This window comes from Euleptes europaea, chromosome 16 (assembly GCF_029931775.1).
Source record: "Euleptes europaea isolate rEulEur1 chromosome 16, rEulEur1.hap1, whole genome shotgun sequence".
Taxonomy (NCBI): Eukaryota; Metazoa; Chordata; class Lepidosauria; order Squamata; family Sphaerodactylidae; genus Euleptes; species Euleptes europaea.
In genome coordinates, this window is record NC_079327.1 from 53857024 (window position 1) to 53884687 (window position 27664).

The 27664-nt window shown below is 46.2% G+C and overlaps 1 protein-coding gene across 2 annotated transcripts in view; it reads right to left on the reverse strand.

Moving 5' to 3' along the window:
- The window catches only part of DMD (dystrophin), a 1354185-nt gene that overhangs the window by 319293 nt on the left and 1007228 nt on the right, over nucleotides 1-27664 (reverse strand). For both annotated transcript variants that reach the window (XM_056862020.1, XM_056862019.1), the window contains 2 exons: nucleotides 19946-20100; nucleotides 1129-1318 (listed from right to left, as the gene is read on the reverse strand). In XM_056862020.1, the coding sequence (XP_056717998.1) occupies nucleotides 1129-1318; nucleotides 19946-20100 (345 nt within the window). The remainder of the gene's footprint in view (nucleotides 1-1128; nucleotides 1319-19945; nucleotides 20101-27664) is intronic.

A 27664-nucleotide genomic window follows, 5' to 3' on the forward strand; every position in this document is an offset into this window, starting at 1 on the left:
ATAGTTTCACTTTCTACCTCAACGTGCTGTTCAGACTGACTTGACACACACTACTGTGTGTGTGTGTGTGTGTGTGTGTGTGTGTGTGTGTGTGGTTAAGTGCCATCAAGTGGCAGCTGACTTATGGAAACTCCATCAAGGAGCTTTCAAGGAAAGTGAGAAGCAGAGGTGGTTTGTCATTGCCTTCCTCTGCAATATTCCTTGGTTGTTCCCCTTCCATGTACTGACCCTGCTTACCTTTCCTTTCCTTTTATCCCTTAGAAGCTCCTTGATCAATTGATCTTGAGCAGCATATATCTAGTGTTGGAGGGATATAAGGACTGAAACAAATCTTGCCACTGACAATGTAGCCTTGGGGTCCCTATCACTTAGTAAAAAAGGCATTATGTCAGTCACAGAGGCATTGGATTTATATATTAAAAGGGGGGAAACCCTGCTTACCTTCCAAGATCTGATGAGATTGGGTTATACCATGCCACCTTCCCTCCCCACACTAATGTAGTCCTGCAGAAATGTTCTTTGTAGGTATAATTGATGCATGGAGGCGGAACTGGGGTCACAGAGGCAGATCTCAGCCTGACCAGATGTTGTGCACAGAGCTTACCTGTGTACATGCATACCACACACACAACTTACTGATGTGTACATAGAATTTTCAGTCCTCCATCGTACGTGCATAGGCTTTGTGCACAAAGTTGCATGGAGGTCAGAAGTGGAACCTGCTGCCATAATTCCAATCTTATTTACATATCCTGATATTCCTAGTTGCAGAAAGACTGGCACAGGGGCTAAGGAGATATGTAAATGTAATTTTATGATAATATACATGGTGTAGTGGTTGGGCCGGGCCATGCATAGCCAGCCCAGATTAAGAGTGAGGGGGCTGCCTTGATTCACGGGCCAAATAAGACCTCTCAAGGGGACAGATCCGGCCCCTGTGCCATATGTTTGTCACCCCTGATATAAGGTGTATCATGTTAAGAGGCATACTTTCTTAAGCGTTAAGCAGTTCATCACCACTAACAGATACATGCACACTGCACTATTTAAAATTCTTTTCAATGTTAAATGTGAGCATATCCTTTTTTATAATTTAAACAATTCTACGATTTCAGGCAGTTGGCTTACCTGCCACTGTTTCATGAGCTCTCGAACCCCTTGGGCATCCTCCAGTATTTTCTCTTTGCACGTAGCATCCTGCAGGACATTGGCAGTGGTTTCTGCTTCTGTGAGCCAGGCGAGGAACTTTTCCAAATCCAGGTAGAACTGTTGCAGCAACCTTAAGGCTGCTTCTAGTGTGGCCTCTCGCTCACTAACTCTGTGAAAGCACAAATACAGTCAAATGCAGCATAATGGTAGGAATCAGAACAAGGATACTTTATTTTATAGAGAGGGGAGAAGGGGGTAGAAGAGAAAGAGTGAGCACTTTTCAATAAAACCAAAAATGGAATATGAATTCAACAGTCAGTAAAAGGTAAGGGAAACATTACAAACATTTGCTATATTGCAAAATTTGAGACTACCTATATCACTGATTATATATATAATCTTGTATCCGAGTCTAGATCACTGATAATTAGGATCATCAGCCTCCAAGAGGGGCCTTGGTGCTCTGGAATTACAACTGATCTCCATTTCCCATGGAGAATATTGCAGCTTCAGTGAGAGGACTCTATGGCATCACATCCATGCAGAGCTCCCTCTTGTCTCCAAACTCTGCCCTTCCCAGTCTCTGCCCCCAAATCTCCAGGAATTTCCCAACCTGGAGTTAGGAAACTTACTAAATATAATGTTGCATTCTCACTAATGGTGAGAGCAGCAAAAAGCTTTTGATTATATAAAATGTGTTTTGATTACTGCAGACACAATCCAACAAAAGTAATCAAATTTAACACTACAATCCTAAACAGAGTTGTGATGGGGAAAATGCCATCAAGTAAAGATGACTAAATGCAATCCTAAGCATAGTTACTTCAATGTCTTCGATGGATAAGCAGAGTATAAGCAGAGTTGCACCCTTCTAAATCCATAGAAGTAACTCTGTTTAAGATTGCATTTAATCACCTTGGTTGAAATGGAAGAGTTGATCACATATTCAGATTGCTCAAATTGATATTAATGGTATTTAAAAGTGCTTACTTTTTCCATTATAAAATGAAGTGCAAGGAAAAGAAATATCTCACCTTTTAAATAAGACCAGATTATTTATTTTGCTTTACTGGGATTAGTTTTGTTTATTGCCTCTAAAATGTATTTTCTTTGTAAGTCATTTGCTCAACTTCTGGGATTTAACTAGTTTATTTAAATCCGCTGATCTACGTTATCAATTAAATTATGTGAATACTTTAATTGAGGGCGGGCTGCACTAGGCAGCCTATCCACCCTGGCTCCAAACTTGGCCAGCAGCTACCACTGGCCACATTTACCTTAGCCTGCACTTAGAGTGCTTAAAGATACCAAGCCCCACCCCCCTGCCCTGATGTGCTCTAAAGCTGCTACCAGGTTTGAAGAGATGTTGCTCAGCACCAAAGGCACTCCTTCACAAGCCCCATCCTGCCATAAAGCCAGTGATGGTCTAATCGGGGCACACCCTCTACCATGCTGATTCTATAACCTTAAGCAGATGATGAGAGGGAACGCATCTTGGTCATCTTCTGGGCATGTAGTGGGAGTCACTAGGGGTGTTGGGAGGAGGTAGTTGTAAATTTCCTGCATTGTGCAGGGGGTTGGACTAGATGACCCTGGTGGTACCTTCCAACTCTATGATTCTATTCTATGATTCTCTATGCCCACCCTCCATCATGCTCAGGGTACTCACCTCTTATCCCTGCTAAAATAACTTTGGCCTAAACAGTCAGAGACCAGGCCTAATTATTAGTATTAGTGTTATTATCTTCTATTATTACCAACAACCTAAATGTCATGAAGCAAGTGAAAAACAGTGTTATCCCCTTTGCCAATCTGGGGGGGGGGACCCAAATTCCTGTTTGACCCTATTGCTGACGAGAAGGAGGAAGAAACACTTCAGCACGGCAAGGGAAAGAAGTTACATGGTTAGTCCCCCCCCCAAAAAAAAAACCATTCACCGAAACTACTTTTTCTACAAAAACTTTTAGTGCCCTCCAAATCCAAAATGAAATTCATCAAAGATATATATTATTAATACCCCCTTCTTCCTTAGAAACTGGGAGTGGGGCAGATATAGTCCCCATCTAATTTGGGGTTGGTACAACAGGTCATTCTATTCCCTCCCAGGAAAGAATCAGATGGAAAACCCACAGAGGCCACCCACTTGCAACAATTTTTTGAAAAGATTCACTTACAAATCCACAGGCACAATCCAAATTAAAAAGGATTAGTCAGAGGGCAGAAGGGTGCTCCATTCCTTTCCAAAGTCGCCTTCCTCCCCCTCGGCTCCTCCCACTCACTCACAATTGCACTCGTAGCCAACCTCCTTGTCTCAGTGGTGACATGTGCCCATCAACCTCCTTATCATGCTGCTGGTTGTTTCCCGGCAGCAGGAGGAGGAGTGGGCTGATGAAAAAGGGTGGCACCATCATCTTCATGTGCTCCTGTCAGCGAGGGCATGCAATCAAGCCCCGGATAGCAAGCTCCGTGTCCTCCCCCCCATTTCTGGTCCCGTGGGAAAGTCTCTTCAGTTTGGGAGAAAGGTGCTATGGCCAGAGGCTCCGATGTCTCCATTTCAAAGTAGCCTTCCTATGGTAAATCTGCTCTGATCTCAAGGTGTGATTTTGCCGGAACCCTCTCTCTCTTGAAGTTTGAGAGAACTCTGATGTTTTGCATTTCAAAGCCATTACGTGTAAACAATTCTAGTGTGTGCATCCTATAAAGTTGATCTGTAAAATCCCCGTTGTTATTGTAACCTTAAGTTGTATAGACCACTGAACTCGTTTGCTTTCTTAATAAAACTTTTAAAACTCTCTGCAACGCCTGGAGCGAAGTTTATTATTCCTGAGATGCAACGAGGTCCTGGAGTCTGACAGCTCCAGCAGCTAGGCAGACATGCCATGGCAGTGCTCCTCCTCTCTCCTGCCCAGGGCAGCCCCCCCCAGCCCCCCCAAGATCCAGTTGGTCAACAGCAGGCGGCAAAAGTTAGTTGGTTAACAGCAGGCGGCAAAAGCTATCACACTAGGGTGATGCATTAAAAAAAAGCTTCTTTCTGATGCTCCCCCATTGGTTGGCTGCATTACTCTCCAGCCAGTCTGGCCTCGAGCTGCATTTGAAGCTGGACTGGAGCAAATCAATCCACAGTTCAATGGCCGTAAATGCCTCATTTCTTTGATTGATACATAAGCACTGCCTTAGATCCCTCCCCCGAAATTGTAAAGCAAACCTCCAAACACAACACACATTCTTGTGTGACGGTCAATAATCATGCAAAACTGGCAATGGCTTTATCAGCAGCAGGACATATTAGGCCATAAACAATTTTTGTAGAGCTGAAGCAGCAAAGTTCATGAAGTGAGCAGTTTATTCATTGTAGGTTGAGTTTTTGCTGAACACAGACTCTGATGCATTACAATTGCTTTGAGAATGGATGAGTCACTTTTTCATGCCCTCATACCGTTAACATGAAGCATTTGGAACATCTGCAGAGAACTATCATATAGATATCACAAAAATAAACATTAATGACTTCTGCAATATTAATGAATCCTCTCCATTTTGATTGTACAAGGGGATAGGACATTTGACAAGTGGATGGCAGGTTATGCCATTTTCATGGGGGGTGGTTTCCTCCACCTATCCTGAGTGTGGTTGGCATCTAGCTAATCATCTAGCAAATGTGCTGTGGGCACATTCCTTGGCGGGGGATAACGCAGCTATGGAGTATGAGGAGGCCTTTAGAAAGAGGGCTTCCCGGATGTGAAGTTATTGCATTGATCACCTCCCCCCCCCTAGCCCCACCACAACGAACCAGTGGCAAGGGAGGACCTGGCAACTCTAGTATGCAGAAACGGTCAGTGTTATAGGATTTACTGTACAATAAGTGTACATTTTTTCAGGTCTGTCATTGTATAAAGGAAGTAATGTGCTAAAGATAGGGTTAATTGACTCCGGCTTATGGAGCTGCAGTTTCCTACTTGTCTTATTTGGAGTCACCGGACATTCGCAGAGCTTTCATGCTCGCGAGACTTAATATTCTTCCCTCAGCTATCCTACAAGGAAGATACAAAGGAATCCCTTTTATTGATAGGTATTGTCCATGTAAGACAAGGGACCCTGAACACTTAAACCACGTGCTGTTGTACTGCCAGCTTTACATGAGGCCGAGGAATACTTACATTAAACCCCTACTGCCTAGTGATCAGAGACTTTCAGATCTGCAGTCGGTGATGTACCTTTTATCTGATAGAAACCCTACCGTTACACAAGAAGTAGATAGTTTTCTCCTGTCTGCACAAAGGATTCGCGAGCGGTTTTTACGTACGTCTAAGTAATGTCCTTTTATTGTAATCTGTTTTAACCGATTTCGTAATTCTGTTTATTGTATACTGATGTAAATGCCTAATAAAGGTGATGATGATGTTGATGATAGGGTTAATTTTACAGGAGGAAAACATGGCCTTAGTACTATGATCCCTGTCTACCAATAAGTATTTTCATTTAGCAACTAAAATCACAGTAGAACGAGCAGACAGCATTAGAAGGAAAACAAGAGGGAAGCCTGCACAAAGTCACAGAGGAGGGAAGATCCCATTCAATTCCCCATCCACATCTTCTCACTCTCTTCTGCTCTGCTTTTCTCTCTCCCACTGGCTCTGTTTCCCACATATGTTTCTCTTACCCCTGCTCACTAACTCAGTTTTCTTTCCTGCCACCTTACCCAGTTCAGCTTTCCTCCACCTGCCCAATTAGTCATTCTTCTCTGCCTGGCTGCTCACCGAGTCTTCACTATCCTGCCTGCTGGATAACTCCTGTCAAGTGGAGAAGGCATGTGGGATGGTGCAGGTGAGTTGTGGAGGCAAGCTGGAGCCAAATCTAGCTCCCCCTCCTAATCTGCTCGAGGTGGTCACCACCATCCCATTTTTGCATAGCATTGTCATTAGATACAGCAATCCACAATGCTGCTGAAGCTTTGTGGCCTCTCCTCATAAATCTGAGGTATAATCCATTAATGGGAAATAGGAAATGGAAGTGCTAATTGTTTTCTTCATGGCTATTTAAAATGTGTGTGTGTGTGTGTATTAAGTGCTGTCAAGTCACTTCTGACTTATGGTGACCCTATGAATTAATGATCCCCAAAATGTCCTATCATTAACAGCCATGCTCAGGTCTTGCAAACTGAGGGCCGCACTTCTTTGATTGGGCCAATTCATTTCATGTTGGGCGTTCCTCTTTTCCTGCTTTCAACTTTTTCTAGCATTATTGTCTTTTCTTCTCATAATATGACCAAAGTATTTAAAATGGATATTCCTGAAAGCAAACTATACAAGTCTTTCATCTTCGTATAACTTGCACGGTTAAGGCCAACATCGGGATCCGATTTTGTGAGACTGTAGAGAAGCCCAAGGAGCCAAGACAAAGAACCCAGATAGAAGGGCAGAGAGAAACAAAAGGACAAGGAAGAAAGCCTGTCAGGAAAGAAAGCTCCTTTGGCAACATATAAACAAAAGGGCAGAACTGAATATGCAAAAACACATTTAATGTGCATAAAATCATAGCAATAGTTTTGCATTCTCATCCATATTCCAAAACATACACTTGAGATTTCAGAGTAGGCACCAGTAGTATCAAAAATAGGTTAGTAATTACTTGGCTACAATTCATTTAAGATAAAATCTTGGCTTCCAAAACACTAAACTGTAAACTGATTATCACAATAATTAGGTTTTAAAGGCACTTGCTTTCTTACTCTTAATTACTGCAGCTACAACTAAACTAAAGTAAGGTTCAAATGCACTGATGGCATTACATGCGACCAATTAGGAGTCACAAAGGACAGTATTAAACTGTTAGTACAGTTTTCATTTGAAATTGCTATCTCCAGAGGCTGAGTTTGGTGGCCTTGTATCATTGTTTCCCACTATTATGCAAGAGAACAAGGCATACTTCCCAACTGTAGTTGTATGTTCATTTCTTTTTTTCTAAGAGCTGTAAGGATTCAGCTGAATGAATTGAATAATGTTAAATTGAATCTTTCCAGAGTATTACTACACAATGAATAACTATGTTATCAGATTGGGGTCCTTTTTGATAAACAAACAAACAAACCAATAAAATACAGGTCAGTGAGGTTTAGTACTGACAACATTACAACTATCCTCTAACCCTTTTGCCAACATTGTTTTTTTTTAGGATTCATCTACAGCTGAATTTGTAAAATTCTTTGTATGCCACGGCTTCACAGCCAGGCGTACCAAGTTCCTGCTGATTGTAGGGGATCTCCCGTCGCCAGCAGGCACTTCCCTACCTTCATTCAGCTGGCCAGCAGGAGAGAAATAGCAGGGCACAAGGAGAACACCCCATTGTACTAACACCACTCTTTTCCTGCTGCTTTCAACTTTTTCTAGCATTATTGCATATAGTGTGTTTGAAATGGCATTATTGAAATATAGTGTGTTTGAAATGGCATCAGCATGTTGACAGGGGTCACCGGGGATGCTCTTGTATCTGGTCATAACTCTGTAGTTTGACCACAGGGTTTTTCCTAAATGCCAGAGGATCCCTGGCATCCCCTGATGATGCACTGATGTCCCTTCTGGGTGCATGTGATGTGACTTCACCGTGTAAGACCCCATGTAGGAGGAACCTGGCAACCCTATACACAGCCACTATAGCTAAACAAAAGGCAGACATTTTGGAGGTTTATCCTTTTTCATTTCAACATAATAAAATGTGAGAAAGTGCATTTGCTGAAATTATCTCTTGAGTGTACTAAAAGGAACAGAAGCCTGTCTTATATTAGCTGTTTTCAGGCTTTACACTCCTGGTGTTCTGATGAGAACAGAACCAACACACTATATGCATTCCTCCCAATACACGTGATTGCTGCTTCTTCTGAAAGGGGATTTTCTGCCTCGTAGATTTTCCAAAACTTGAATATATGTGTATTGTCCTTATCACAAGAAATGGCAATCATGCTTATTAGAAGGATCGTTTGTAGGGTATTTGTCCCATATGCACGGTCAAATGTAGTGACTGAACAGGGTTGTTTTAAATTGGAATTCTAACTTGAGCTTATATTTTCACTGTGATCACTGGAACAACTCTGCATAGCATTAGACACACATCCCTGAAGACAATGTGGGGGTGAATTTCGTTTTCTAATTGCCCTTTTTTTGGCAGAATGTACAGAGGTAGCTCTAGAACTTTCTCCTCCAGGACGTTATCACCTGCAGATTAGTAAACAATGTTTCCAAAATACAGCTGCAGTTTTCCTTCTGTAAACACCCAGTGTACAAACAGCCCCTTCTGATAACCTGGTCCTTTCAGATAACCTGGAGAACATCGCAAAAAGATCTGCTTTGGCAGTAGAAAAATACCCCAAAATACTAACTATGTGACAAATTACTAGTTTAGATGCTTTATTTAAAAATGACCTGGTGCAGCCCACAGAGCCCTATGCAATCGCCCTTCTGAGCTGTCCACTCAGCTCACTGTGGCCCCGCCCACTGCTCCCTGGTGGCTCTGGAATCCGACCAAGTGCCTGACCAATGAGGTCAGCCTGGAAATGGCTGCACCCCCATGGAGGCGGCCCTTGACTTACAGGGTAAGCTTTCATAAGCAGCACTTTGCCCAAGCACCACTTCTGACAGGTAAAGTTTTCACAGCTCAAGATGCTATCGGGAAGTTCCCCGAGGTGCAGACTTAGTGACAGATAGCAGCCACCCCCTTGCAAGGAGGGATTCCACATCCCATGCATGAGTTCACCCATGGGACTCAGAGTGAGGGAGGGCACACTCACGCTGGTGGGAAAAGAAGTGGGCTTGCCCCCTCCAAACCTTTCCTCTCACCTTGAATTGACACCTGGCCAGGAAAGTCAGGTTAACATGACATGTGGCTGAGCTCTCCCAGCCAGATTCTCTTTCAGGTTCTACAGAGGCGCCTTTCTGGGATCTGGGGTCCTGGCCTCAACATTGCAGGTAAGAAGATGGCCTTGTCTGACTCTCACACAGCTGTCATGCCCTCCCTGCCTAGGCGGTGGCCACCCACCCTCCCCACCAGCCGGTCATCCCTGCTACGACACCCAGTTCTTTGCATCCCTGGAGCCAGTCCGTGGAGCTTGTCGGGGAGACAACGGCAGCCCTAGGGTTGGTGGAAGGGGTTGAGTTCGCCCAGTCCAAGGTGAGGCTACATGAGGCAGTGAGTCTTGGTTGACAACCTGAGCCTCTGTTTTTGCTCCAGGTCAATGTTGTCCCCTTGGGGGACTCACCACCAGTGCTTGTTGATTGCCCTGCCGAGTGCGCCATGACAGCTGCCACTAATGGAATTGACACCAGTCCCAATGGGCCACCAGTGCACCACCACCATCCCATGGCGCAGCCATACTCATTCATGCTCACAGCCCTCTGACCCTGGCTCATTTCCATGTGCCTGGAAAGGTGAAATGCTACCAAGGCCACCCTGACAGCAGCACCACCAGTGTGAGAGGATCCTGCTGCAGCAACCACTGTTGGCCAGGTCGAGACGGCATCACCCAACATTGATCCCCCAATGGACCCTTTGATGCCTTACTTGTCAACCCCTATGGCCAGCCCTTTCAGATTCTGTGACCTGGCCCCCTCTCTTAATAAAGCTCTCTTGTCCCTCCATCTCTCGTCCAAGCTTTTATGGGTGGAGGGATGGGGAACAGAGAGGCTTGGGGGCCACAGAGGCACAAATGCGGAACATGAGGGTGAACATGGCACCTCACAGATCCACCCGGGGGGGGGGGGGATACTGCACCGAATTGTCAAGCTGCATCTGGCCGCCCTGGTAGCATTGCGCCTAACAGCAGACTGTTGGCCACAAACACCATCTGAAAATGTTAGGCGGATGTGCCATGAAAACCCACCCCTGATGTCATGCCCAGCCCTGGACCAGACCAAGCATCCCTCTCGTATATTTGCATACCAGCCAAATGCCCTGTCCCTGCCATCCAGCCACTCTTTTGGTCAAGCAATCGGCTCGGGAAGGGTTGGTCGGACCCTGCCCCCATCACTCCTGTCCTGTGAGCGCCTCTATATGGGTTCAGCCTTTGCTCGTATTGCCTGGGCATGGGCTCCTTGGAAGAGGCAATCAGGTGCGGCAACTGCCATACCTGGCTGCCCCGTTGCGTCATGGCCCGGCACCAGATCCTGCACAGCCTCAGGAGTGCCCATCCGATCAGGAGGGCTATGCCATGGCCGAAGGGCCCCAGGGCACTAGTTCCCAAGGGCAGATGTAGAACAAAATGCTGTCTCAATCCGAGGGAAGCACAATGCACAAGGGGCTGCAGAACCTGAATATTTGATGTCTATATGTGTGACATGGCCAAGCTCTTCTCTCCCCCCCCGCAAACCTCTCACTAAAAATAGCACCACCAACAGGTTATCTGGTAAAGCAGCCCCGGCATGCAGCCTGACCCGCCACAGGTGTCCTACAGGCACACAACCCTTGCCTCCCTGTGGGACTGGCCCTCCCACACAACCCAGTTCACCTGTGCTAGGCAGCATGGGCTACATGGCCTGGATTGTGCTGACAAGTGGATGGGCAAGGGAGTAAGGGTGTAGGGCTGGGTTGGGGGCGTATTAAGCCACCACACCACTGCTGGCCAGTCAGCAGTCCTTCACATGGCAGCTCTTGGCTGCCATGGCCATTAGGTGATTGTGGCGGGATGGGGTGCAAACCACCACAGAGAATCACCCAGTCATCTTAGGCTGATCACCCTGCCCCTATTCCCCCAAGTTCACTGCTGTGGCCGGACCTGGGGCGACAGAAGCGAAGGACCCGGGAGGCCAGGATGGTGCTATCAGTTTCCTTTATTTGTTCGGGAAAGTGGCAGAGAATGGGGGCCACAGAGGAGCACCTTCGGACATGCTCTGTCACTGGACTGGAGGGGCCAGAATGCATGCTGCCACACCCATACCCACCACCCCACCCAATGCTCCTCCCTGCCTTGGCATTGCCCCGCCCCGAATGTCTGCCTCCCCACACTCATGCTGCTTGCTTGGCCCTGCCCCAATGCCCCGGCGCCACCCATTTCTTTTCTGCTTTTTTGCTTTTTTCCATGGAAGAAAACTACTTAGGAGCCAGACCCGCTGCACCATTACTCTGCCGCTCACTGCCCCAGCAGCACGGCTGCCTCCCCCTCAGGTATGAGCAGTGAAGGAATGAAGCTGTTGTTATTGTTTCCACTTGGTATGTATATCACATTTCAAAGTAACAATGCCAAATTTCTTCTTCAGCTTCACAATGATTTAAATATTTAGAGTAGTTTCTTTTATACCCAGCTGCAACTATCAGAGAACAGAAGATCACATTTTACACAAAAAAACATGAATTTTTAAAACCAACTAAGCTTCTTGTCACTTCGGAGCTTGCATTCTTGATTGCATTTGACATAATAATTAGCATATCACCCAACTGAAATCATGCTGACATTATTGGAGTCAGGTCTGCTTCTTCCAATTAGCTTAAAATTACAATTTTGCTCTTTTCCAGGACATACGTTTACATTTACTATTCCACAGAGGTGGGAAAAAATGATGTGATGGATGCAGCAATTTAACTTGCTAACTTAAACAATAACTATTTTCATTTTAACCATACCTATATCAGATAAATGGAAGAAAGGAAGCTTTTGGAGGAAGCGGGAACTGAGGCGAGTTTAGCCCAGTTGGTATGTACAACTTTGAGAATGCTCTTTATCATAGGGAGGGCTACAGGCCCCGCATCAGGGCAATGGAGGATATCTATAATATCATCAATTGGACCGGAGTCTTCCGGTTTGAAATCAATTTTGAGAGCCTTCGCCATGCGAATCAATTGCTCCGCGTACAAGCGAACATCCCCCTTAGGAGAAATGGGCTTAGAGTCCACTACAGTGTCCTCAGGTGAGGGAACTGAAGTGCGGGATTCATCATCTGAGCCAGGAGAGAAGGAGGCATCATACTCTGAATGAGCAGTGTCCCTTGAAATAGAAGGAGATCTGGATAGAGGAGGCTCGCGATGCGATGCTTGCCTTGGACAGACTGGAACCTTAGAGGTGTGATTAGGATGGCGAGATGGTGTGCGTCGGCGATGTGAATCTTTGGAAGGTGAGCATGTACGGGAGCGACGGTGTCGACAATGGTCGACCGGGGAACCCAAATACACCGAAGGTGTAGGATATCGGCGTCGAGAAGTATCTCGGCGCCAACGAGAGGGAGAACAACTCCTAGAGGAATGACGGTGCCAACGTGGAACTGGACTGCATGAACAGAATGAACGGCTATGTCTGGTAGATGACTGCTTGGATGGAGATCGTGTACGGTGGGTAAGCCGACTGCGCTGTGAAGCAGATCGGCATCAACAGGATGTAGATCGGCTCTGACAGGTGGAGCGGCTCTGACGGGTGGAATGGCTCCAACGGGTGGAATGGCTCCGATGAGTGGATTGACTCCTACGAGAAGATGATTGGTGCCCACGGGAGGCAGATCGATTCCAACGGGCTGATCGACTCCGATAGTAGGTTGGTTGGCGTTGATGGGAAGAATATTGGCTCCGACGGGTAGGATGATAGTGCCAAGAAGTGGAACGACCTCGATCAGAACGAGACGATGCCGGGCTTCGAGAGCGATGCCGTGAAGTTGACTGATGCCGAGACCATTGGCCAGGCTCAAGGTGAGACGAACCTTGGGGCGACACCACTCGACTCTTGTCGACCGAACGTCGAGAGTCCTGCTGGGTGATTGCAGGAAGCGGTGGCATCAAGGAGTTTGTTTACCTTGGCATTCTGTTTTCCTATAACCTAAATTGGAATGCCCATCAAAAAGCAGTGTCCAACAAAATTAAACCTGGGATTGGTGCTATTGTCAATTTTTTTCACACCAAAGGTGCCAAATATATTCCAGGGGCTATTCAGGTTTTTAACCTGAAAATTACCCCAATTATCCTCTTTGGTGTTGCCATCTGGATTACAGTCATCAATGAATCTATAGATCGTCCACTGCTTCAGTTCTTACGAAAACTCCTAAATGCCCCTCGATGTGTTGCTGGCGTTACTCTTCGTTCCGAGTTTGGCCAAATGTCACTTGAAGCTAGGGCGTGGTTGGCCACCTTTAAACTCCACCTTAAACTGTGCTTTAGCACTGAGGGGTTCCTAGCTTCTCTGAAGCATGACCCTTTCAAATCCTCATGGCAAAAAATCTTAGTTGAGAAACTGGCATTGCTGGGCTTCTCGCAGGATATGATATCAGATCTTGGGAAAACTGAAGCTTTTGCCAAAATTAAAAAGCGCATTAAAGAGCTCGATTATAACAGCACTACTTTTCGTGCTCGTCGCGTCTGTTCATCCCAGTTCTTCGGAATACCCCCTCCACGTGGTCTGCCTGCCTATACATATTATCTGACAACTCTTCGTCTCTGTAGAGCTTTTTGCTTGGCTAGATTGAATGCTAATCCTTCTATGGTAATGCAGGGCAGAATTCTGAATATACCCTACTCAGACAGGATCTGCCCTTGCTCTTCTGGCTCTATTGACTCATTAGCCCATGCCCTTTTGGAATGCCGCTTTTACGAGGAACTTCGATCGCACTATATTTCCCCCCTTTTAATATACAAATCCAATGCCTCTGTGACTGACATAATGCCTTTTTTACTAAGCGACAGGGACCCCAAGGCTACATTGTCAGTGGCAAGATTTGTTTCAGTCCTTATATCCCTCCAACACTAGATATATGCTGCTCAAGATCAATTGATCAAGGAGCTTCTAAGGGATAAAAGGAAAGGAAGGAAGCGGTGGCCGAGCAGCACCATCCTGAACCGTTGCAGATTCCACCACAGGCCCCTTCTCAGTATCAAGCGTTGGGGATTTGGTAGGCACCAAAGGCACGTCCTTGTAAAGATGAAGGAGGTGCTGCTTAAACTCGGCGGTCTCCTCCTGGGCCCTGCTCGGACACTGAACCGAGGGGGTAGCCAGGGAATGAGGAGGTGAGTCCTCAATAGTAATCGGCTGGCATCCGGCCACATCGGAGGCGAGTGAAGCCAAAGGATGAGGCGACTTGGCCTGGGGTCAGTGCCGAGGGGACGTGGAGGCCGATCGGCGTCAAAGAGATTTCAGAGATCACGAAGGCGAATGGCGTCAAGGAGACCTGGAACGGGATGGATGCCAAGAAGAGCCGTGGCCATCTTGCGACCCCGGGGCAATGAACTTTGCTGGTTTAATAATCACGGAAGATGGCATCTTAGAGGGGCCACCTTGCTTGGATGACCGTTCCGATGCCCGGGTGGACTTATTAGTTGAGCGCCCCGCCTGGGGCTTCTCGGTAGAAGGACCGGGTTCATCAGACTGACCTCTTGGACGAAGAGACTCCTTGTAGAGGTGCGAGAGAAGGCGAGTAGAATGAACCCTCAGGGCCTTCGTGGTAAGTTTGGGACAACTCTTACAAGTTGCCGCGATGTGGCCTTCTCCCAAACAAAGGAGGCAATCCTTGTGAGGATCAGTCTTCGCCATTTTAGCACCAAAAGAGGTACATTTTTTGAAAGGTGGAGCCTTTTTGGACTCCATAGCTAGAGAAGAAGCTAACACGTTCTCTCTCCGTGGCGGCAGAAAGAGAACTGGAGGGAAGAGTGCTCCCTCCCCCTTGGGTCATGTGACCGATGGGCAGGAAGGTGGCATGCCCCGAGGGGAGGGGGAGCACTCTCTTTTAGATTTTGCCAGAAGCTGACAAATCTTATCCGTGGCTGGCCTGAGCCTGAGCAGTCGCAATGTGGGACTGCATAGAAGCCACGCAGATGAAATAATAACATAGTTACTAAAAATAAGTAGCAGCAGGAGAATCACAGATGTTTATTAAGTTACCAGTCACCTCAGAGCTACATCTTCATTCTAGATTTGTGACATTAGTCTAACAGATTTAAGATATTCTAACATTCTCATTCAATTATTTCTCTTTCAGAGGAACCATTTGTTATTAAAATGTAAATAAGGCAGAACTGATGTATATGTTTGAAAGACTAACAGCCCATTCCTGAGCTTTCAGCATGCGGGGACAGCGGGGAGGAGGCGCTGCTGCGGCGCCTCCTAAGAAGTTCCCCACACGCTGAAAGCATGAAAAAAAGCCTTGGCTTTTTTTTGTGTAAAATGGGGCAAAAAGCCCCATAGAGAATAGCAAGGCTGAGCCTACAAAAAACCAGGTGCAGCAACACCATTCTCAGTGTCGGCATCAGGAGCTGAAAGGGGACAGGAGGCTACCTGACAATAGCTTCTCCCCCAGGAATGCCCTGGGAATGCCTCCCAAGATGCTGGGACACTCCTCGGAATGCCAGCATGGGCTTTTACACCAGTGGGATGCCAGTGGAAGGCCCCACTGGCATTCCGGGATGGCACTGCCATGGCAGCATCCAGAGACGAGCGTCTGGACCTCCACACCAGCGCTGGGGCCACTAACACTGCCGTAAGTAGCCTGGTTGCCAGTGCGGGGCCCCCAAACGCCAGTGCAGCCCCTTCCTAGCCTCCTAAGGGCTTTTGCCCTTGAAGGTCAGGAATGTGCTGTAATACATTAGAAAATATGTGCTTTTTCCCAGGAAGAAACTAGAAATAATGCCAGGAACAGACATGAAAGTAAGTATCTTTTCTTTGATGTGAACCTTTCGTGCTTTAATCCCTTAAACTGAAATAATTTTAACCCTCACATATAGTTAGAAACAAAGACTCTGCTACCTTTTGGAGGCTTGCAAATAAGTAAGACTCCCTCCCCTATGGAATTATATGTAGCTCCTGATAGATGGACATCTTTTTTTCAGGGGCTATATGATGACCCTGAATCAAGTGTGCTGCATATAAATATGGGAAAGTTAGGAGAATGGCCCCCTGTCTCACCGGCAGAAATAAAATCACACATAGGACGGTTAAAAAATGGCAAGGCACTTGGCTCTGATGGTATCCCTCCTGAACTATTGAAGGAAAACGTTGACTGGTGGGCCCCTTTTCTGGCAACCCTATTTACTTACATCGACCAAACAGGCCGAATCCCAAAGGAGTGGAATATGGCAAGAGTGGTTCCTATTTTCAAAAAGGGTGACAAAAAAGATCCTGCAAATTATAGGCCTATTAGCCTTTTAAGTATCATTAGTAAACTCTACTCCAGACATTTACTGGATAAATTCCTTATTTAGCTGGAGCAAGAAGATATGATAGTGGCAGAACAAGCAGGCTTTAGAGAAGGTAAATCTACAACTGACCACTGCCTGCTATTGCAGTACCTAAGTGAAAAATATACTTCAAAGGGTCCAACGTCCCTGCACACCGCTTTTATTGATCTCAAAGCAGCCTTTGACTCAGTTTCAAGGCCTAAATTATGGCAACAGTTAGAAGCAACAAATATCGACAGAAGGCTGTTGGCCCTTATACGGGCGGTACATGACCATTCATACCTCAGAGTCAGATGCAGTGCTAAAGGTCATCTCACAGACCCAACTAGGACAAAAAAGGAGTCAGACAGGGCTGTCTTTTAGCCTCTTTGTTGTTTATCTATTATATAAATGATATGGCAGATTATCTGAATGATAAAAACGTTCATCCTCCAAACCTGGCCCACCGACATATTCCAGTGCTGTTATATGCAGACGACGCAGTGTTGCTGTCTAGAACCCCGGTAGGTCTGAGGAGAGCACTAAACAGATTTTCCAAATACTGTCAAAGCCAACATCTCCAAATTAACTACCCTAAAACTAAAATAATGTCTTTTGGCAAGCGCCCAAAAATTAGGAATGGAAATTAGACGGAAATGACATCCAGCAAGTAAACTTTTTTAAATATCTGGGAGTGCTAATACAGGCCTCAGGATCAAACTTGGCCCATTATAACTATATTGCTGATTGTGCTGAGAGCTCAGCCCATGGTATAATAAAAAATTTCCATTCCAAAGGAGGTCGATATATCCCGGATGCTCTAAAGTTGTATCAGGCAAAGGTTTTGGCACAAAGGTTTTGACCCAGGCCTGAAGGTCTTGGAAAAAGTGAAGTCAAAATTCTTACGCACTATTTTACAAGTACCGAGATGTGTCTCCAATTCTATGATCTGATTGGAGACAGGCATTATGAGAGTTGAAGCTAAAATTCATCTCATGTCCTTTTACATGTGGGCCAAACTAAATATACAAAAAACCCGGCCTCCTTGCAATGATTAGTCTGGACGCATATCAGTCCAAATGGTCCGAGGAGGTGCAATTAAACCTAGGGTTTTCACCCCAGGATCTATTGACACTGAGCAGAGATCAGTTTAAAAAAGTAATAAGGCAGAGAGTGGAAGACACTGAGAGACAGCATGACCTAGCATGTCCCCTGGTTTCATAGCCTCACAGAAGTTCAGACACCTGATGATGGCAGCCCCATATCTGATGACACAGGAGGTGAACAAATTTAGAAGGGCTTTCACGTTAGCCAGATGTGGAGCTTTGCCATCGGCCGTCCTAGAAGGCAGATATAAAAAAATTCCTCTTTCCGAGAGAGTCTGCCCGTGCAATGGTGAAGAAATTGAGACCCGTGAACATGTCTTCTTATACTGCCCTCTCCATCATGAGTTTAGATCTAAGACTATTCAAGAAACTCTAAGAAATAATACAGGGCTACCTGATAAAATCTGTATCCAACGACTACTGGACGATAGTAACACAAAACCTTCAAGATGTGTGGCCGAATTCTGTGCTGCTATCTATAAAGCCCGAAAGGATGTAATGTACAAATAGGTACAATTTGATAGATAAACATTTTAGAAGCTAGTTTGCTTACCTTTTTAGATATGAGATTTTATTGATATATTTTATTCTGTGGATTTTTCGATTGTCTGATATTGTTTTATTACAAATTTATGTTGCTGTTGATTAGATGTTCTACTTTTGGTCAAATGACCGTAAAATAAAGATTGAATTGAACCCTCACATATAATTTCATATTATCTTGTAGGCAAATTGTTGTATTTTTTTATTATTTTTTTACAAATCCAGGAAAGGAAGCAATGGTTCTTGCAGCCACAACTGATTCAAATAAGTTTCCCTCTGATTTTATTTTGTATTTTACAAGACTCTTCTTGTCTTAACTGTAATTAAAAACAATTTAAAACCACATCTATTTTTGGATTTGATTATATACAAGCATACCTCAGATATATTGTGGGTTCGGTTCCAGACCACCACAATAAAACAAATCACACTTTTTTTTTGTTTTCAAGTGAATATAAAAGTTATGTTTACACTATACTGTAGTCTATTAAGCATGAAATAGCATTTTCTAAAAAAGGTACTGTACTAATAATGAAAAAGTTAGAAATATTGCGTGAATTACCAAAACATGACACAGAGACATGAAGTGAATACATGCTTTTGAAAAAATGGCACCAATAGACTTACTTGAAAACACAATATCTGCAAAGTGTAATAAAGCAAAGCAGAATAAAATTAGGTATGCCTGTACTGTAAAGTCTAACATTAATTTCTAAACCAGTTTAAATCCAGTGGAAATTAGTTAAATATTTCACTAATAAACCCAATTTAATTATTATGTATCTCATTTAACATTAAACAATACGAATCAATGGATTTTTTTTACTACCTTAATAAAACAATTTTTATTCTACAAAATTTTCTGCACAGATTTTAACAAACAGCATAATTGTTTTAGATTAGGCTTATAACAGTTCTAATGGTACAATGTCAGAAAACAGGAACCCTTTCAAGACATTTTAGTCTAACAGCCCGTTCCTGAGGGGAGGGTAGATCTGTGGTGGCTGGGAATGGTGCAGCTGCACCACCTCCTCAGAGGCTTCCGAGCCAACCATGGAGAAAATAAAGAATTTTAAAAAATAGAAAAAGGTGGGGGCTGCGCCACCAAAAAAGGTGGTGTAGCCGAGACACAGCTCGAGGGGGCGTTCCCAGGAAGAAAGGGGTTTGGAAGCTGACTAACATCAGCTCCACCCCCTGGAATGCCCCCTCCACGCCGGCAGCTGCTGCCTCTTCCTGGATTTTGCTCCTGGCGTGGCTGCGCTGGCGGCAAAGGATGGCGCAGCTCTGAGGCTCCCAGGCGCCAGCGTGTATGTCACCCTGGATGGTGTAAGTGCCCGTTTTTCTGGGTTAAATGGGCACTTACACCAGCGCAGGGTCATGCCGGCTCTCATAGAGCTTCGCCGCTCCCCCTCAGAATTGCATGGTATGCCTACCAGGGGGCTAGTGACCTTGCTTAGATCCTCCAAAAATGCATTGTCACTATTTTGTCTGAAAGGGACAATGTGTGGATTTTCAGCTTCAGTACGCATAAACAGAACACTGAAAAACCAGTTTCATGTATCATGAACAGAGGTTGTATGCATGTGCAAATACATGTATTTCCCTTTTCAGACTAGATAGTAACCATGCACATTGGGAAGATTGCATATAGCTACACTCAACAGGTTCCTGGTATATGTGATTGTAATGTCTGAAAAAGGCTATGATAAACTCTAATGAAGTTATAATGGCACATATAAAAATAGAGCCTGGAACAAAATACCTTGAACACGAATTGAAAATATCAAAATAGCTATTAAATAAACACATTTTTTTTTTAAAAAAAGAATAGTATTATTTTAAAGGAAATATTGCCAGGCATGTCCCTAGAAACATTTATGTGGTGGGGCTGGGAAATTCAGGAGAGTACTGTTCTCCTGTTCTCTTACCCATTAAGACCTTTACTTTTATTACTTACAGAAAAAAAACTTCCATAATGAAAAATAGCTATACCATGCAGTTAAGTTTTAACAACAATGGCACTAAATGTCACGTCCTACCTCTTATTAATGGTGGTCCAAGCATCATTAATGTTATTGGTCATAAGTTCTACTTTTCTGGTGTCATCTGTTGAATAATCCCGGAGAAGTTTAAGAGCTAAATCATTTGCCACATCCACATTTATATGCCATTGCCGCAGCTCTTTTTCAAATTGCTGAAAGAAGAACAAATAATCAATTTTATCTCAAACATTTATGCTACGTTACAAACACAAAGAAAATATAACATCATCAATTGCAGATAACATCAGAAGCAACTGTTCTTAGCATCTACTTACAATCTACATTGAACACACAACACAAAGGAGGGCATTTGGTGGATGATAAACAGATTTGACTGTATTTAACCTATGCATTTTAAACCTGTGCATTTTTAAAGCATTGGGTTAATGGACTATTATGTTGTTTTTGTGTCCTTACAACTTGTTGTTGCTTTGTTAGTCACCTTGACTATTAGGAAATAAGGCAGGACATAAGCGCTTAAAATAAAATAAGCTTCTACCTACTGAAATTAAGAAGAAGCCCTTGTGGGCCAGACACCCTAAATGCTGTACTGCCATCAAATCTAAGCCTTGGAGCCTGGTGCTAGGAATATCGGGTGCATACCTCACCCATGCCTCTTGAGTGGACTTCAGGCAGGTTACAGAAGTACTCAAGTGGCAACAGTGGGAGAGAAGAAACAGGAGAAAGAAATGTGCCTGAGCAAAGGTTTTGCATTTTAGAAATACAAAAGTGGGGCCCCACAAAACTCTCAGGGGGAATCCCTCTCCCTAATTGCAGAGCCCACCACATCCGCCTTCCCTCCCAATCTCAGCTGGTGAGCCCACAGCGGTCTTGCCAGCTGAGGAAGCTACCCCCTCTCAATCTCTCTGTCCCACTCTCCCCCTTCCGATCTTGGCTAGTAAGCCCACTGTGGACTCGTCAGCCGAGATCAGGAGGGTGAGGGGGGAGGTGGCTTCCTTGGCTGTAAAGTTCACCATCAGTGGAAGCCACCCCCCAATCCTGATCTCTAGGCAGCTGTCAGTGACCCAGCCAGTCTGGAGCAGCTGCCTCTGGGCCAGCAGGGGACACTGGCAGCTACCAACGATTGGTGCATTCTCTACGCATGTGCAAAAAAAACTTTATTTAGTTTGGGGAGGATTTAACTCCCCCTCCCGGGTTTAAAAAAAGTTGCAGATTTTTTTCTGCAGACCCAAGGGTCCCCTGAGTCTGCAGAAAAACCTTTTGGGGGGTCAGTCTGCCTCCTATCTGTGGATTTCAGTATCTGCAGGCAGGAAGTAGAGTTGGGAATCAGATATGTAGATTGTTCCTAACTCTCAGCCATTCCTGTCCCCTTCTCCCTTTGGCAGTAGCAGGATGAACTTGGATCTCTTCAAAAACTGCTGTCTCATTCTCCCAATTGTTGCTGAAGAGATCAGAGATAGTCTCTTCTGATTATATACAGATATGGCCAAGCCAGAGTTGGGATAGGTCAAGGAAGACAGGAAGGTGTAAGTGCCAAGCAATCACCATGGAACTCCAAGCAGCCACTTGTGCCATGGATCAACCCTGGGACAAGATCTACAAAAGCATTCTGTGTACAAATGTGTCAAAAGCTTTCTGTCTAAAATCTATTACCAATTATTCAAACATCTGGTCAGATTGGTTCTAGTTGTAATACTGGTTAGTATATGTCCTCATATACTATGTGTGAAGGTATCAACCTAGTAGAGCAGTGTATTAACCTAGTAGACACTGCTCTACTAGGGTGATACCTGCACACATCGTATATGAGAGACATATACTAACCAGTATTACAACTAGAGCCAATCTGACCAGATGTTTGAGTAGATTTTACAACCTATACACATGCCTGGTTGGGTTTGAACTGTTCGTATATGCATTTATTTATTTCTGTAAACGTGTGAAGGCTTAACATGTATTTTAATTAACCACTAATGAAGGCCCAATAGGCCAAAACGGGTTTGGTATGTGGTTACAGTTATCAACCCTAGGAAATGCCATTGTGTTATTTTAATGTTTTAAAATATTTTTAACCTTTACATAGCGCTTCTAATAAATTATATTTTCAGTATTTATATACATATATATTTTTTCTTTCTTTCTACTCAACCTTGGGTACTGTCAGGCTGCTATCTCGGTTTCGTTATTGCCTCTGTCTCTGCGCTGTACTGTCTGGCCCTCAAGGTCGCATACCTAGGCCTGGGAACTCAGCTCCTGGGAAACTGTATTCAGCCTATGCTTGTAATCTCCCGCCTTTTCTGCCTTATATTATCTCCCAGCTAGTGAGTCTCTCATAGCTGTCATTTTATTCGTTTGCACTGTATGCCTATTTGACCAGTAAAAGCCATCTGTTTGGACTCTATATGACTTTGTGGTGATTTCTGGTTCTGTGGGCCAAGGGCTGACATTATGACAGCTATCTCTTCACCATTCTACTAGCCAGGCTGGAGCCCAGGGGGGTTCGCCTGCCACTTGGATGGGAGCTGTGCAGCTCTCCAGGTGATCTACTACCCTGGAGCCCTTCTCTGAGGATCCTACTCTGTTACAAGACTTAATCGCTGAACTTTTCCGGACTACCCGAGAGGTTTGCCGCTTGAGGGGACTGGTACAGGAACAGTGGCAATCTCTTAAAGGAACTCTCTGGATGTTGACGTCGGAGGATACTGATACTCGTTTAGATCTTCAAGACTTGGATCAATTACTGGACGATGCCCGGTTGGCAACTGAGGATTTACAAATATTAACTGGACTTTTGGATAATCTTATTTCTCGAGAAACTCTTTCTACCATGGCGGGAGCCCCGCCGGAGGGTTTTTCCCTGATCCCGGATGCAGCCAGCTGTCAGGCTGAGGCCAAGCGAGTCGCTATTAGCACCGCTCTTCTCCTTGTGGAATGTACAAAGGACACCCCGGTAGCCACCTTGGCTCAAGTTTTGACCTCGACTTTTGGAGCCGAGGCACCCGCACTGGCGGTTCGAGTACAACCTCTGCTGGGCGGGGAACCCGACCCCATACTCTCACTCCTGGAGACAGAACTTTTGCCGCGCATTACGGCAGAGGCTGCCCTAAGACTTGAGAATGCCAAAGTTCTTGCAGATCAGCAAGCCGCCGAAGCGGCTAAGGTCGCAAGAGAGAGAGAAGCCACGGAAGCAGCCAGGGCGGCTGCAGCAAGGATTAGGGATCAGGCGAACGTGGACACGCGCCCCAAGGACAATGTACAAGGGCTATCAGGTCTGTCTTTTTCCCCGGCGTTTGTCCCGTCGCGCGCGACCCAACGCGCACGCCGTTTGGCTGACCGACGTCGAGACTCAGGAGAGTCTGAAGACGAGGATCTATATGGGGATAGCTCTCAATGGGCCACAAGCTTCCGGACCAGTAAACCTCATCTTACTGGTGGCCCAAGTGAGGAGGTTCATCTCTTACGAGCCCAGAATCGGGAGCTCTCCGACCGTGTTGATCAACTCCAGGAACTAATGGAACGTATGCTTCAGGAGAACAGGCAATTACAACAAACCCTGATAGCTCAGAGACAGCCCGTTCCGATACCGGGTCAGGGGGTACCCGTACAGCCACCCCAACCACCCGCTAATGTGCCTGCTCCACCCTTGCCTCCTGGAGCTCCTGTTGTTCCTCCGCCTGGACCACCCGTGCAACCGGGCCAACCTGCGCCCGGCCCTTGGAAGCAACTCAAATTGAGGACTACGTACGATGGATCTCTCGAGACTTTGCCTTGTTTCTTGCATCAAGTGGACAGTTATATGCGAGAACAAGGACAACTTTTCCCCACGGAAGATAGCCGGGTGCGTTACGTAGCTTCCCTTCTGACAGGTAAAGCGGCTGACTGGATGGTCCTCCAGTTTGACACCAGCTCTCGTGCTATTCGTTCCCTCAACAACTTCATGACTGCCCTGAGAAGGAGGTTTGAGGACCCCTTCCTGGGGGAAAGAGCCAAAACGGAACTCTTACAATTAAAACAAGGCTCTGCTACAGTTCGAGAATTTGCCGATGAATTTCAACGACTGGCAAGTAAAATTGTAGGTTGGCCCGAGACCACCCTGATCCATCATTTCAGGGAAGCCTTGCATCCTGACATTCTGAACTGGTCTTACATGCGGGGCGATCCCGATACCCTCGAAGACTGGATCCTATTAGCCGAAGAAGTGGAAAGCCGCCGACGCTTTATTTCTCTCGTCCGTCAAAAGCACAAGGAAAAAGGCACCCAAAAGCCTCAACCCAAGGCACCACTGCTCGTCCCACGAAATCCCCCACGTCCGCCCCAGGAACGTGAAGCCCGATTTCAGAGGGGTGCCTGTCTTACTTGCGGAGAAATGGGCCACTTTGCAGCCGTTTGCCCGCGCCGCCAGGAATTATTTCGTCCCAGCACGACAACCCGCGCCCGAGGTCGTCCACCACGCAGAGGCACCGCGGCCACCCGCAGCGCAGCTCCGGGAAGACCCACACCCTCTGCACTCCATGCCGGGGACCCAGCCTCCCTGCCTACTACCAACGACCCCGCCGGGTCTCGGATTACAAGTGCCCCATTGGGGGACAACTTTCCCTCTTCGGATGAGGAAAATCCTTGGATTTCTCCAGCCTTAAACCTGGAATCTCCCCTCGACTTGTCAAAAAACGGCTCCGGTCTGTGGTGAATGGAGCGTCTCCACAGACCTCTCAGGATCTTCCTATCAAACCGAATGCTCCTACCAAAATCAAAGAAGTGGACTCCACCGTCTACGTGGATGCAGTTTTACAACACCTTAACGGTGGCCCACAACTCCCCGTCAAAGCACTAATTGACTCCGGTTGCTGTCGCACTCTCATAAGCGAAGCCACTTTTGCTGCACTCAGAGCCGACTCTGAGGCTTTACCCGCCCCCGTCCAATTTGCCCAAATGGACGGAAGCCATTTCCAGGGGGGTCCAGTTGATCACCGCACCATAGGGGTGGCAATGGGAATTGGTTCCCACTGGGAACAAATAGACTTCACTATAGCCCCTATCCGATTTGAAGTGGTCTTGGGAATTAACTGGATTAAAGGACATAGTCCCAGTATTGATTGGGAAACAAACACTATCTCCTTCGCTAGTCCCACCTGCGACCAGCATCGGCAGAACTTTGCTCTGCTATATCCGCCCGTTCCAGCATTAACCTCTACTGCCCCAGCACCACCGGTTCTACCTGCTGTATACCGGGACTTTGAAGATGTCTTCGACCTTAGGGAATGTGATGCCTTACCCCCCCACCAGGCCTCAGACTGTGCGATTGAAGTGGTAAAGGACTGCACATTAACCAAGAGTAAGATTTACCCTATGAGCGCTTCCGAGCGCACTGTCCTCCGGGACTTTTTGGACAAAAACCTCGCCAGAGGGTTCATTCGCCCTTCGAATGCCCCAAACTCGGCCCCCGCGTTTTTCGTCCGGAAAAAAGAGGGCGACCTTCGCCTGTGCATTGACTTCAGAAAGCTCAATGCGGTTACCCAGACCAACGCCTATCCTATCCCATTAATATCGGATATTTTGGGACAATTACAGGAAGGCCGTGTGTTCTCTAAATTAGACTTGGTGGAAGCTTACTACCGAGTCCGTATCCGCGAAGGGGATGAGCACCTCACTGCCTTCTCTAGCTGTTTCGGAATGTATGAATTCCTTGTGATGCCGTTCGGATTAAAAGGGGCCCCGGGGGTCTTCATGCAACTCATCAATGAAATCCTACATAACCTTCTATATCGTGGGGTGGTGGTCTATTTAGATGACATTCTCATTTATTCGAAAACTATGAACGAGCATGTGGCTCTGGTCCGGGAAGTTCTGCAACGCCTACGTGACCATCAACTTTTCGCAAAACTAGCTAAGTGCGAATTTCATCAAAGCAAACTCACGTTTTTGGGATACATCATCTCCCACCAAGGTCTTCGCATGGACCCCGCCAAAGTCCAAGCCGTCCTCGATTGGACTCCCCCCACCAACCGTAAGCAAGTACAACAATTTCTGGGATTTGCAAACTTCTATCGGGGATTCATCCCTAACTTCGCCCAGGTGGCTCTACCCATTACGGACCTACTGAAAACTAAGGGGAAAGTAAGCTCGGCTGCCTTGCCCTCCGCAAAAATCCTATGGACTGAGCAATGCCAAGCCGCTTTTCTGGCCCTCAAACGCCTCTTCACTTCGGAGCCGGTGCTACGGCACCCAGACCCAAATCAAATGTTCATTGTGCAAGTCGATGCTTCCGATGTAGCCATGGGAGGGGCTCTCCTCCAGCAAGGACCGGATGGTCTTCTTCACCCTTGCGCTTACTTTTCAAAAAAATTTGCGCACGCTCAATTAAACTGGCCCATCTGGGAGAAAGAGGCCTCAGCAGTTCATCATGCACTGACTCTATGGCGGCAATTCTTGGAAGGGTCTAAAGTCCCCTTTGAGGTTTGGACCGATCACAAAAATCTAGCTGCCCTCACGGGGTCCCATAAGCTATCGGCGAAACAACAACGGTGGGCAGAGTTCTTTGCTCAGTTCCGTTTCACCCTGAAGCACGTCCCTGGGAAGCAGAACGTTCTCGCGGATGCCCTCTCCCGTTTACCACAATATCCGGTAAAACTCGAGAGACCCACCAACTCTCTGTTCACCCCTATGCAACGTGGGGCCCTACCTATGCTGGCTGTGCAAACTCGATCCCAGCATCAACACGCCTTACCCAACTTACAAGCTCCGCCAGCCCAACCGGCTGCCCAGCCGCCACCGCAACAGACCGGCGTTCCCGCCCTTCCTACCCCTCCGGCCGCCCAGCCGCCTGCAGTCTGCGCGCCGCCGCATGTAAGCACTAGCCCCATAACTGTTTCTAAGATCTCCATGGCCGACGGGGGGGCCCCTTCCAAAATCCCCATCTCCGAGTCCTTTTTAAATGTCCTTCGGGACCAGTGCCTTTTAGAACGCTCCGCTCATACCCTACCTCCTGGTGTTTTGGAACAGGGAGGGTCCTGGTACAAGGACTCGAAATTGTATGTACCCAAAGCTCTCCGGAAGGACGTTTTACATTTAGCTCATGGAGCCAAAACAGCTGGGCACTTTGGGTTTCTGAAAACCCTTCACTTATTGCGCAGACAGTTCTGGTGGGGGGGAATGCGTTCCGACATTGACTCCTTCATCCGCAGCTGTCCCGTTTGTGCCGCTGCGAAACGATCGCAGGGCAAACCCCCGGGACTGCTACAACCTCTTGAAACGCCCAGCAAACCTTGGGAAGTGATTGCTATGGACTTTATGACTGATCTCCCTCTCAGTGGGGGTAAAACTGTGTTGTGGGTTGTTACTGATTTGTTTTCTAAACAAATACATTTGATTCCATGCGCAGGGATCCCCACTGCTCAGAAACTGGCCCGCCTCTTCGTGACGCATATCTTTCGTTTACATTCGTTTCCGCGTAAGATAATTTGTGACCGCGGAAGTGGTTTCGTTTCCAAGTTTTGGAAAGCTTTCCTCAAGTTGGTGGGAGTGGAACAAGGGTTGTCTAGTGCATACCATCCTCAAACTGATGGTCAAACTGAACGTGTCAATGCTGAATGTTATTTACGCTGTTATGTTAACTACCACCAGGATGACTGGGTGGAACTGTTACCTTTAGCAGAATATGCCTACAATAATGCCATGCATCAATCCACAGGTTTTAGCCCATTTTTTGCTGTGTATGGACAAGATTTCAGTCCTATTGCTCCTGCAGATGATGTAGAG